Below are 13,897 nucleotides of genomic sequence, written 5' to 3' on the forward strand. Positions count from 1 at the left end.
ACTACTTCCCGCAATTATTTTTCTTAAGTTCTAAACTTTAACTAGAAGGCTCAGGATAAAAGGCAAGGCAGCGCCACCCAAACAGCCACTTTGACAGGGTTTCTCGTTGAACCGGGGACTGACCATGACCTGCTGTGAAGGATGGACATCCTGTAATGGATTCACCTTGCTGGTTCTACTTCTACTGGGAATAACCCTCAACGCAATCCCTCTAATTGTCAACTTAGTTGATGAAGGCCAGTTTCTTCAAAACCCCATCTCTTGCTTTGAGTGGTGGTTCCCAGGAATTATAGGAGCAGGGCTGATGGTGAGTAACGTTTACTTGGCCTGATTTCGGGAAAGGCCTGTCTATTTTACCCAGCTTCTAAAGACTTTTAGCTTGCTGGTGGGCCACGTCTTGGCTGGGGATGCTGTCAGGAGGAGTGGAATGGTATTAATTTATACTGGCATTAAGTGAAGACCGACAATTTAAGTAAACTGGAGTACAGGCCAGGGGGCTCGGGCAAAAAAATTAATAATTTGATAAACGTTGGGTGGGTTCGTACCGATCATATTTCTTCACATGTAACGCTGTTCTTTATTGTGTTCAGGATGTTTTGAATCCATTCCCTCAGCTTTCCTTTGCCAATGCTTGTCTCTAAGTATTCACAGGAATATGGGGTGGGAAATGCTACCCATAAAGGGACTCTGGTTAAAGCCAGAGAAATGAGCTTTTGTTTGGATGTGTGTGTGTGTGTCTGTGTGTGTGTGAATGATGATGATCATGTTACTGCTTCTGGTCTTATCCCAGACTTAGATGAGAACACTCGTGGGTCATTAGATATTAAGCTTTAGATAAAAAATCCTCCTTTGGCTGGCACGCTGGATTTGAGACTACTCTGGCACCAGAAAGCCATTTTAGGAAGCATTCCGCCCAAAGTTGATGGTTTCTTTTCCTTTAACATCGTGAGCAATCTGTTCACCTTGTTCTAGGTAGAAAAAGTTGCTCAAAGGGCTATTTCTTCCAACCACCATGGGACTTCTCTTCCAGGCTGAGAGAAAGTGATCAATAGCGCTCATCCGCGATGCAACTGCCAATCCTTGTGTCTGCTTTCTGCCCTTCTAGAAGTTTCTCTCCACTTGAATGGCATGAGCTTCCTTGCATCTGCTTAGACCAGCAGCCAGGAGCAGCTAGCTGGTCAAGTGTTGTTTGTTTGTTTGTTTTAAGCTTATTTATTTACTTTGAGAGAGAGTGTGTGAGAGAACATGTGCCAAGGGCAGAGAGAGATAAAGAGACAGAGAGACAGGGAGAGACAGGGAATCCCAAGCAGATTCCTTGCTGTCAGCGCAGAGCCCGACGTGGGGCTCGAACTCACAAACCATGAGATCATGACCTGAGCTGAAGTCGGACACTTAACCAACCACACAGGCGCCCACAGCAGGCCAAGTTTAATCAATGATGGCAATGTCCATGAAAACCCTAAAAGTTCCTAATCCATTAGGGTAACTCATGTAATTTTAAATATAAATTGGTTCTACTATAAACCCCACCCCCATTGAAAAGAATTTCTTGCTAGCATTAATGGAGCCTCAGGTAGTGATAGTGCACAGCTATGTTCTATGTATGCTTATTTTGGTGGGGGGAGAGGGAGAGGAAGAAGAGAGGGGATGAAGACAGAGTGAAAGACGCACAGAGAGTACCGTTAAGCGCCAGCTACTGGGGGTCATGCTTTACACTAGTTCATTTCATCTCTCTGATGATCTGGCCAAGTAGATATTATTACTTGTATTTTGACTGATCAGCACACAGAAGGTTAGGAATGTTAACAAGGTCACATAGTAGGGGTGAAACTCAATCCCAGATGTAGCTGATTCCAAAGGTTTGTTTTCCACCAGTATTAGCACCATCATTCTCAACGACTGTCTCCAACTGACAAAGGGGAAAGATGAAATCCAGAACGTAATTCACACATTTAAGTGGCCAGGAAACTGAAGGATAAAGAGGTGACAAAATCTGTGAAACAGTTCCAGAGGATCTGGACTTTCTGGTTCTACGATTGCACTTTATCATCCTCAATAAACATTAATGAGGTACCAGAATCACACAAGGTTATCTCTGTTGCGCAGCATTGTAGAAGGTCATCAAAGCAGCAAACAGCTCCTTGAAAATTTCAACATGTCTCTTACAGACTGAGCTTCAAACTCTAGGCTAGGCTCACAAGCAAACTGGTGGATGATAGAAAGGCTCAGAATGCAGGTACATTTTCCTGATCCTTGGCTATATATAGGACCTGGAAGAATATCTTTTTCAAAGGGAATCGTTCAAAATGTGGATCTCTTACTACACTTCTAAATACAAAGAAACGTTAATAAGGAAGAATTCACTGCTTGTGATAGCACTTTTGTCCTAGTTCTTGAAATCTTTCTAAAATTGCTAAGGTATTTTAAACTTTTTTCAAAAATGGGACTTTGCAGGAAGTAGCTAATAATAAAAACTGGGGAATTCATTATTGATTATTTCATAAAATACACACTCATTTTATGGTTTTATGATTTACTCAAAAGAGAGGCGAACTTTTTCATCTTTTGAAACCATAACCAAGAGTAAAGATGTTGCGTAATTATTTTCAACCATTATCTCCTAAGTGGAAAAATCAATACGTGTTATTTTTTTCAGGTACTAAAAAAAAAAGACTTGAAGTCCATCCTCTAAAAATAGAAAGGCCATTTTATTTTATATGAGTTAGTTGGAAGTCTCATCTTAATTATGCTTACTCATTGAGTGTACTTATTACATAATGGTAATATATTAAATATCATTAATTAACACAGAACAAGTCTTAACAGAGAACAAGTTGTTGAATGCTAAACACATTAGAAATATTACATATAACAAGAGTTTTCAAAATATAATTTTTGTATTTATGCTGAGCTATGGCTTTGTGTGTTATTCTCACATTCAAGTACATAGAAAAATCCCCAAAGTTTGCATTTTATCAGAGTTTCAATGATCTAAAAGCTCTCTTGTACTTCATTTACCAAATCATATACTACCTTACTTCTAAAACTGGATAAAAGTATGTGTTTCTGTAAGAAAAAAAATGAACAATACTATTTCTTTCTAAAAACAAAATCTATTGTGGTGCCTGGGTAGCTCAGTCGGTTAAGTGTCTGACTTCAACTCAGGTCATGATCTTGCAGTTCGTGAGTTCAAGCCCCGCATCAGGCTCTGTGCTGACAGCTCGGAGCCTGGAGCTGCTTCAGTTTCTGTGTCTTCCTTTCTCTCTGCCCCTCCCCTCCTCGTGCTCGGTCTCTGTCAAAAATAAACATCTTAAAAAATTAAAAAAAAATCTATCGAGATTTTTAATTTCACACAAACTCATGCTTAGGAATTGAAGAGAAAGAGTATTCTCATAACTACTAATGATCACAGGAGATTATCTGGAAGACTTATAATTCAGTCACCTATGTACACATATACTTTCACATTTTACTGTCCATGGGCACCTGGCTGGCTCAGCTGGTGGAGCGTGCAACTCTTGATCTCAGGGTTGTGGGTTCAAGCCTGACATGGGATGTAGACTTTACTTAAACAAAAATCAAATCAAATCACATTTTACTGTCCATTTCATAAAGAGCCCCTCCAACTCCCAAAACTCTGACTGGGCAAAATGGTTGAGCTACAGTGAGTTATTAAGTTACCCATAATCACGTAACAAAGATGTGTTAAGATGTCATGAAGCTGGGGGGCCTGGGTGGCTCAGTCGGTTGAGCCCCTGGCTCGATTTTGGCTCAGGTCATGATCCCAGGGTTGTGAGATGGAGTTTTGCATCGGGCTCTGCTGACAGTGAAGAGCCTGCTTGGGATTTTCTCTCTCCCTCTCTCTCTCTCTCTCTCTGTCCCTCCCTGTCTCATGCTCTCTTATGCTCTCCCTCTCAAAAAAAAAAAAAAAAAAAAAAAAAGATGTCATGAAGTCAACTGGGTGAGAATTCACATACTGTCAGTCATTGTTATGTTATAAAACACCTTTGCAAGGGAAAAGAATTACGAAAGAAGATGTTCAGCAGCTCTGAAATAAATTAATCCTCAAGAAAGTTGGTTTAATTTACATCGATAGGGAAAAGGGAATGATTTATCCATTTAAGTTGTAACTTAATGTTGTTCCAACTTTAACATATTCATTACATTTCTAAATCAGGGGCTGGGAATTTTGTTCTATAAGGAGCCAGACAGTATTTTAAGCTTTGTGAGCCAGACAGTCTCTCACAATTACTCAACTGTACCATTGATGTGTGAAAGCAGCTGCACAAAATATGTCAGTGAATGGGCATGGCTGTATTCTGATAAAACTTTATTTATAAAAAAAAAGATGGGGGGGGCACAGTGCCGGTTTTGTCCTAAATGATTTGTCCTGAAGTTCAGAAGACAGTATAGCTTATGAATACAACAAAAGAAGCTTAGTCTATCAATGCTGACGCCTATTTGGGGGCTGAAGTTTCTTTTCCCTTTGGGGGTTCTCAGCTGTGCCCCTGAGTGGCTTGGCTGTCATACCTACGTGCCTCCTGAATTACAAGGGTGTTGGTGTTCAAGGCAATAGGCAAGCAAAGCTTGATAACAATACAGCAGTCCCCACAAGTGACGTGGAGTCAGCACCTGGTCAGGGTGGGGTGAAGTTCGTCAGGAAGGCTGCCTTGTAAGGTGTAAGTAAATCTTAAACCTGTTCTTAAAGGACAAAGGTGGATGGGGGCTTAAAAAGAAGCATCAGGGAAGGAACAGTTAGAAGAGGAGGGCGGGAGGAGCCAAGGGGGTGTGTGGGAGGAAGGATGAAGTGGGACGGGGGCGGGGGAAGGAGGTGAATGGACAGCTTCTCTGTAGGAAGACAGGAGAATTGTCAGGATTGGCCAGGGTGGAATCGTGGTGGAGTCTGGGCTCTGGGGGCATCTGGGTGGCTCAGTTGGTTAAGTGTCCGACTCTTGATTTCAGCATTGATAGCGCAAAGCCTGCTTGAGATTCTCTCTCTCTCTCTCTCTCTCTGTCTCTCTCTCTGCCCACCCCTCCCTCTCTCTGCCTCTCTCAGAATAAGAGAATAAATAAAGAGTCTGGGCTCTGGAACCCAAATGTCCAGCTTTGGCTCCCAACTCGTCCACTCTCTTAGGCAAGTCACTCGAACTTTCTGTGTCTCAGTTTTTTCACGGGTAGAATGGGAATAATAATAGTTCCTACCTCAGAGGATTGTTATGAGGCTGGCATGAACTAAAACATGTTCAGCACCTACAACGGTACCTGGCCCCTTGTTAGAACTCAATGAAACATTAGAAAGCAAGAGTGGAAGGAAAAAAGAGAACTACTTTCAGGGCAGCTATGCTGAGAAGGCAGAAAAACCTCATGGCTAACATTTCTTAAGCAGAAGGAAGTAATTCACATGTCGCTCTTCAATGATACGACACTTTTTCCGGGAAGAATTTCTAGTCAGAGCCGCTGACTAGGTAGTCCTAAAAATTGAAGCCTCATCCCGAAAATGCGGCATCATTTCTTACAGCTTTCCTCAGCATTGTGTATCTCCCTCGACACAGAATGCATTATAGACAGGATTCCTGAACATCAGTGTAAAGTGAGATCATTACCCATCATGGACACACAAGCAGAAAGGAGAATGTGGAACCAAAAAGAATGCTCGGATCATAAGCTTGGTAACTAGCTAGACAGTGGTGACCTCGGGGGGTATGAGGAAACTTAGGAAATGGGAGAGGGTGGTGACAGAATTCTTACTTCCCAACTGCCAGCCCCACAATTTCCTTTCTGGGCGCTTCCCAGATTAACTCATGCGATTTTTGGGAAATTGGATAAGTGGTTGTAGATTATAGTAACTTAAAACAAGAAGAAGAAAAAAAAAGAGAAGAAAAGGGAATTTTGGATGGTGCAAACAATTCTTCCAGGAGCGTTCCTTCCAAAATAATGGATAAATAACTCATTCCATTCCATTTAAAATCCGAGTCTCTCTAAAGATGAGAGTAGAGCCAGAATGTAGATGGGAGGGTTTGAAGCCGTTATCCTGAACTCCCTCATCTTTGTGGTTGAAACGGGGGCCCCGATATCAGGAGATGTTGCCAAATTTCCCCGTTGGTTCTCTCGAGACTTGATTTCCCACAACTTGGCGGGAGTGGGGGTTACTGCTTTTTCATCTGATGAGAAGACACAATGCTCATCCTGTCTGCTGATGTGATTTCCAGGTCATTCCGGCAACAACAATGTCCTTGGCAGCAAGAAAGAGAGCGTGTTGCAACAACAGAATTGGAGTGAGTACAGTCCCGTCGGGGCCAAAGCGCATGAGCAGTTGCTGATGTAGCAGCAAAGCTTCCCAAACCGTCAGTGGCAGGACCACAGGCTTAGCGACGTGCCATTTGCAACGATTACACGATAATATGGAAAGTGCGAAGTTTTTCTTTTTCAGTTTCTTTTTTTTCTCTCCCCACAAAAATTTACCTTTGAGGTCCAGCCTTCAGACCTTTCCTCAATCTTCAGTTGTCACTAAAGGTTTTCAAAGAAAGGGGATTTGTAAGTCATACCCAGAGCCCCAGTCGATTTCATAATTCTCAAATATTTGTTATTTTTTGTGGCGCGTATAAAATACTTTGGGAAAGTGTATCCTCAGTTCTGTGAAAGACTGGCTTGCTACGATCGGGAGAATTGTCCTTATCCAGTATAAAGAAGATAACGGGTTATTTTCTCAAACATGTAGTATGTACCTATTATATACAAAATTGTAGGTAAGTTAAAAGGAAAGGAAGGTAATACTTATTAACCTTCTGTTACTATGCTCAGAACTCGATATTCCAACTCGATATTCTTATTTAATGCTCTCAAAGGCACTAAGTGGGAAGTATTATGATCTCTGTTTCACTGACCGAGAAATTGATCCTCAGAGAAAGCAAATAATTTGCCAGCGTAGCCAGTAGGTGAATTTGCATCCAAATCCATCAGACTCCAAAATTCACAATCTTTACACTATTTATGCCGTGACCATTGCTATTAAGTAACACCGAGGGCTTCCAATAATCTCTAAGGAAGGGGGATCAATTAATAAACAAGCAGTCACAGTAAATATTCCTGGCTGAGCTGGCTCCCAGAGATTCAGTATTTTTCAAAAATACCCTAGGTGATTCTAATTGTGATCCCAGGGGTGAGAACCAGTTTTTTAAAGCATACATACTTATATCTGTATTACATATTTATATCCATAACAGAAAATTTATATTTTTAAAATTTACCTTTTGACATTTGATATTTATCTAGGCTTATAATTACTTTCTAATTGTTTATAGTCCATCTTTGTTCCTGATACACTATAGGTATTCAGTATATATTAGTTTTCAGTTTCCCCCCTCTGGTACTTTCTAAATCATAATTTGCAGTTTGACTTTGTATTACCTCACTATTGTACTTACATTCTTAAGAAAGACACTTGAGATATTTCTAAATCCCTGAACGCCAAAATGTCAGAACACTTATCTAGATTTTTCTCTCCAATCATATTTCCATTAGGAATCTTTTGTTCCCCGACATATCCTTTAATGGCAAATTAGCCATCTTTTCAATGATCATTTTTCTTTGTCCTTGGAGGGCAGTGAGTTCAGAATAACCAAGATGCCTTTCACGCCGGTGTTGGGCTTAACACACCAGGCTTTGCTCCCCCACACCGTGCTTGAAAATCACTGGAAGTCATGCTTCAGCAACATTACAGATTATTACGTGCCAACGAGCTGCAGGAACTCTGGAGTGCCAAGGCGGTGGTGGAGGAGGGGCGTGTTGAATAATACTGCTCATGTTCTATCAATGATAGTGAGGCTGCCTACTTAATTAAAATTTCCAGCTTATATTGACTAGATGCAATAAAGCGTTCCTAAGCACTTTTCTCACTTGGTGGCAGCTATGGGAAGCCTGCGTTTAAGTCAGACCAGGCATCTTCCAAGTCTAGAAAAGACCAAAGCGTCATAAAAGTGAGAAAGGCTGGATCTTGGGGTGGGAGATGGGGTCACCAAGGCTTGGCTTCTGTATTAACTGTTCCTACTATCTCCCCCGACTCAACTCTTCCTCGCTCCTTCCCTTGGTCGCTTCTTGATTTTGTTTCCAAATGCTTTGGTTTTGCTGAGTCATTTAAACGAACCCCGACTCGGGCAAATTCAGATCCCCAGAGTCACTTTTCTAAAGCCAGGCCCCTTTGTAGCGATGAGAAGTCAGAAATAATAAATGACCTAAAACATCAACAGCGCACTTCTTGATGAGCAAGTGAAGCAACTTGCACAGGCCACAGTAGTACAGAAGAATCCGGATTGGAATTAGACTCCAAATGCATCATTCTTCGCTTTCGGCTGGAAGGATTTTGGTGTCGTGATTAAAACCCGAGCGCTAGCATTTCCGTGAGATCCTGACAAGTTCACCAACCTCCCTGAATTATAGTTTTCTCATCCATGAAGTGGGAATAATTGTATCTATCTCTTGGGGGGTTATTAAAAGGGCTAAATGATATATGTAAAGCCCAACATCCCACAACATACACTATGTAGGTAACTGCTTATTCTGCTTACGCATTAGGTCTCCTAAACCCTCTAGGAGTGGCAATATTATCACATCAAAGGAAAAGGACATGTACCCCTTCCCTTCATTTCTGTAGACTTTAAGTCGTGATTATCATTGACTAACAACGTCACTGAAACAATATGGAGCTTCTTTTTGGAAAAGGTAGACCTATACAAACTTTCGCTTGGGCCGTAACATTTCCTATGGGCAAATTTCACACTTTTTTCTCCTTTCTCTGGCTCTCGTTCATGAAACGAAAGATGCTTAAAGGCTTATAATCTTTGTCTCGAACACAGTATGGTTCTCCAAGGGGGGGCAGTTCTGCCCCCGCCAAGGTGACCTTCGGCAATGTCCAGGACACTTTTGGTTGTCAACAATGTGGAGCCGGGTTGGTGTTGGTGGGCGGTAGGGGGCGGTGGGGGGGAGAGGAATGGTACTAGTATCTAAACCCTGTTCGAACACTACACTGTTGACTGATCCCTGCACAATGCAGGGCCACTCACAGCATCAGGACCAAATCTGGATGAAAGATTTGGGAGTCAGGAGACCAGACACCAAAATGTGTGTGCTTAGGATGTAGTCAAGGTTCTGTGAAGTAGAAAGTACACACAACGGGGAGAAGGTACCAGATTTCAGTGGTCCCTTGAAACGGAAAAGCCTCCGGTATACAAAAGCGCAGAGTTCCCAGAGACAGTGGCAAGCCCCACAACCTTTTCGTGAGTCTAATCAAATGGCAGGGACGTCACCCTCTTTGTTCTTTTATAATTCAGACCCAAGCAAACCGAGATCTTAAGACCTGGGGCTGCGGGGTGGCCGGGGAACAGCAGCAGTTGAACCGAAGCCTGCGCGAGATGCTGAGACTTGAAACAGGCCAGGAGCAAACGTGTAAGAACATGTGCCGGTCGGCGCCTCCTTTGTTTTTCAGATGCTTCTGTCATCACTTCTGAATGTGATCACAGTCATTGGTGCCGTGTACTGCATGTTAGTATCTCTCCGGGCTCTCTCGGAAGGCCCTCTCATTTGTAACTCTCAAGTGAACAGCACTTCCAGTTGTGAATTTTCATTCAACAACTTAAGGTGAGTCACCTGATTTTCACGGACTGTCTTACATGCTGCAGCTAGTTACACGAGAAGAGTGTGCTGTTGACATGGGGCCCACGTTGTTCTTTGATGGCGTGGCTGGGACACACACTCTTAGGGATTTAGCACATTTTCCCCGATTGCCACAATCTCACAGAAACGGAGGAACCACTACGTTCAGAATGCTTTGGGGGTGATCCTGTCTAAAAGGAGTAGTTGCCTCAGATGGCTCATCCTGGTCTTTTAAAAATCCGTGGCTGCCTAGGTGTATGTGTATCAAGAATTCCGAGAAATATACGCCAGAAATTTAGCTTTGATCTTTGGAGAATGGTAACGGAAGATGCCCTGGGGAAGTGAAGGGAGCGTTGACTTTCTACACTTCTGAACTAACTAAATGTCTAAGTCCTAAGCGTATGTTACCTTTATAATTTAAAAAGTTGACTAAAAACACAATACATAAAATCTAGAACCTTCCTTATAAGCCCTAAAAGAAACAAAGCAGTCAAAAGATTCATGCACTTACTATAAATATACCGTAGGCACAGGAATGAATCCACTCTAACGCCTACAGCCACAACACTGAAGTTACTTGTAAATGGCTCATTTCAGTCTTGTAAGATGGTTCTGTGCCTGAATCTAAGCACTGAATTTGTAAAACTGGAAGAACAGAACAACCTACTCCATCAGTTACCTATAGGTTTCTCAGTTTGGAAAATAATCAGAATTCGCTTTTGGAATTATGTGAAAAAAAATTTCCCCCTCATTTCCTCTTATCTTGCTACATTAAAAAATAAAGATCTCTCGGGGGCACCTGGGTGGCTTAGTTGGTTGAGCCTCCAACTTCGGCTCAGGTCATGATCTCACAGTTCATGAGTTCCAAGCCCCACATCAGGCTCCGTGCTGACAGCTCAGAGCCTGGAGCCTGCTTCAGATTTTGTCTCCCTCTCTCTTTGCCCCTCCCCTGCTTGCCCTCTGTCTCTCTCTCCAAAATAAACATTAACAATTTTTTTAAATAAAAAATAAAAATCTCTCAAAATTTGCAGACTGCAGTTGCCGTGAATCAAAATTCAAAAACATTCCGTTTCCTAATAGATCCGAAGTTTAAAATCAGAGATTGTAGGCACAGGTGCTGTGCACATTTAGTCCTTCGGAGAGGACAAGTCAGCATACACCAGGCTAAGCTCTGCAGATAAGAGTCACTCTAGTTGGGGACACAGACAGTTACAGAGAGTAAACAGTTACAAGAGCGATCCTACACTTGCTGGCAAACCGCAGAAAGCACACGCCTATTCTATGCGCTGAAAATACTGTCATCTTCCCCGGATAAATGTCAGCTCTGGGATCCAGAAATGCAAACTGTCTAAGAACACTTAGCCTTACTCCATAGTAAACTGAGGAAACATCATCTTAGGACGGTTCGTGTTAGGGCTAGAAGCTCTCATTTTCCAGACCTGGTTACAGTGGGCACGGATGGATGGTAATCAGACATACTGAACATGCCTTTTGTCAGAAGTTGCACATCTCGCTTAAGAGCAGATACATCATTGCAGTTTTGCACGAAGGATTGAGCTCCACGAAAGAGGTGCCTCCTTGATTTGCATGTCTTTAGCAAGTAGAACGCCTGTATAATTAGGTTGAACCACAGGAGATGAATATTCAACCATTTCTGACATAGCAAATTTCATATGGTTCAACCTAAGAGCAGGCGCTATAGAATGATGGGCTATATAATCAACGAAAGTTTTGTAGCTATCACAGTACATGGACACATGACCAGAAACCTCGAACTTAGCTATAGTTTTTGGGCACAGTATTTCAAAGTAGTTGTGTGTGTGTGTGTGTTTTAATGTTTATTTATTATTGAGAGAGAGAGACAGACAGAGCATTAGCATGGGAGGGGCAGAGAGAGAGGGAGACACAGAATCGGAAGCAGGCTCCAGGCTCTGAGCTGTCAGCACAGAGCCCGACGCGGGGCTTGAACTCACAAACCATGAGATCACGACCTCAGCCAAAGTCGACGGTTAACCGACCGAGCCACCCAGGTGCCCCTCGAGGTACTTGTGTTTTATTATACTCGTCCTTTTCTGTGAGTGTAAGAAACAGCACAATGCTGCATTCTTTCTTCACGATGATATTCCTGAATATCTTCTCTCGTTTCTTGTGTTTCAGCAACATCCATCCAGAATCCTTCGATCTACAGTGGTTCTTCAGAGAGTCCTGCGTGGCTCCTGCTGAGGTCACTGATCCCACCCTCAGTGGCACCAGGGCCAGTGATGGTGGACGCTATAGCTTGAACTTCAGTTCTAAAGAAAACAGACACAGGATGATCCATTTTTCAGTGTTCTTGGGCCTGCTGCTTGTGGGGATTCTCGAGCTCATGTGTGGGCTCAGTCAGATGGCCATCGGTCTTCTCGGCTGTCTGTGTGGAGTCACTAAGCGGAGAAGTAGGATTGTGTAGTTTTGTGGCAATCAGGTGGGAATCTTAGCAGTTTGAATCATCTGGGGATTGCGTTTAAAAGACACTCTTTCAGAAGTTCAATAGCGGAATGCGTCTAGGAAGCTACAGGAATCTTTTTAGGCCAAAAGTCACTTTTGAGGTGGTTAAAAAAGAAAAAAAAATCAGCCTTTCACGTATCAAGCAAGAGCAATCATCAGTGGTTGACTTGGAGGAAAGGCTGAGAGAAGTTTTCAGTTTGTTTTGTAGGTTTCGGTACTTCTGTACTATTTGAATTTTTAAGGACTATATTCTTGTGTGTGGAGGGAGAAGGGAGAGAGGGGGAAGGAAAAGGGGGTGGGGAGGGAGGGAGGACAGGAAGGAACAGTTGTCCTGGAAGTGAAAATATAGAACTTGTTTTACTATATTTCTTTATACTTGAAATAAAAAAAAGAATAAACAGATAACCTGAATGTTTTTAGACCTAATTTCTAGCTCACAATATGGGGAAGAGGACACACTAGGACAAACCCCAAAGGTGGGCATTGAACAGACAATAGCCCAGTTTTCAACAAGAAAATATACGGGAGAATAAAAGGCGTGATGGGCAGAGGGTGCTACTCTAGATTAAGAGGCCTGATTCAATGAAATGCATCTTGCGGACTCTATCAGGGATAACTGGGGAGACGTGTACAAGGATTGGTTTGGGGGGCGATGCCTGGAGGGCTCAGTCGGTGAGTGTGCGACTCTTGATCTGGGAGTTGTGAGTTCGAGACCCACATTGGGCGTAGAGATTACTTAAAAAAATAAATAGGGGGCACATGGGTGGTGCAGTCGGTTAAGCCTCCTACTCTTGATTTCAGCTCAGGTCATGATCACACGGTTCTTGAGAGTGAGCCCCATGCCAGCCTCTGCGCGGACAGGCTGCTTGGGATTCTCTCTCTCTTGACCCCTCCCCTCCCCTACTCATGCTGTCTCTCAAAATAAACATTAATAGACACGTAGATGGATGGATAAAGAAATAAATAAGAACTGGTTTCAGTGATGTTCTTAAACAATTATTGCTAATATTTTTAGGTGTGACAATGGTTTAACGGTTATACAGAAAATGTTCTTGTTTTTGAAGAAATGTAGATTTACATGAGTGTTCTTATTTTTATTATTTTTTAAAATGTTTATTCATTTTTGAGAGAGAGAGAGAGAGCACGAGCAGGGGAGGGGCAGAGAGAGAGAGGGAGACACAGAATCGGAAGCAGGCTCCGGGCTCCGAGCCATCAGCCCAGAGCCCGACGCGGGGCTCGAACTCACGGACCGTGAGATCGTGACCTGGCTGAAGTCGGACGCTTAACCGACTGAGCCACCCAGGTGCCCCGAAATGTCATGTTTTTAAAATACTTCAGCCAAAAAATGAAGCAATGGAAAAATGTTAATTGTTATATTTAGGTGACAGGTGTATCGCAATCCATTACATTCTTCTCTTTTCCCGTTTGTATTCTTTCACGCTTGAAAATAAATGCCTAGAAAAAAACCAGTCTTTCGAAAGCTGCTTTCTATATATGCCAGTCTTTAAGAGACACGATAACAAAACCATGCATGTACCATATTAAAATGTTGTAAGACAGATAAAACTAAAAATCCCATTTTCTGAATGTCATCATTCTTGGATTTGATTTCAATTATGTATATTTACTGGGCTTCAGGTTCTAGAAATAATTTTCAATACCTATATTATAGCCGTCCCCATCCCCAACCGGTAACATCAAGAACACACAGGCATTTCTTTCTGGTTCTGTCTGCTGCATAAAGACCCTCTCCCCACGCCCCCAC

At 42.5% G+C, this 13,897-nt stretch overlaps 1 protein-coding gene across 2 annotated transcripts; it reads left to right on the plus strand.

Annotated features, from left to right (window-relative positions):
* Positions 1–94: 94 nt before the first annotated feature.
* TM4SF20 (transmembrane 4 L six family member 20) lies at positions 95–12,385 on the plus strand. 2 transcript variants are annotated; one of them, XM_019445711.2, is made up of 4 exons: positions 95–307; positions 6,210–6,275; positions 9,482–9,633; positions 11,806–12,385. In XM_019445711.2, exons 1-4 carry the CDS (start codon positions 125–127, stop codon positions 12,092–12,094), a joined length of 690 nt encoding a protein of 229 aa, XP_019301256.1. In that variant the 5' UTR covers positions 95–124; the 3' UTR covers positions 12,095–12,385. The 2 variants fall into 2 exon arrangements, with proteins under 2 accessions (XP_019301256.1, XP_019301257.1); XM_019445712.2 differs by lacking the exon at positions 6,210–6,275.
* The last annotated feature ends 1,512 nt before the right edge of the window (positions 12,386–13,897 follow it).

The sequence above is a fragment of the Panthera pardus genome, unplaced genomic scaffold (genome assembly GCF_024362965.1).
Source record: "Panthera pardus isolate Hobbes unplaced genomic scaffold, ASM2436296v1 HiC_scaffold_10, whole genome shotgun sequence".
Classification (NCBI taxonomy): domain Eukaryota; kingdom Metazoa; phylum Chordata; class Mammalia; order Carnivora; family Felidae; genus Panthera; species Panthera pardus.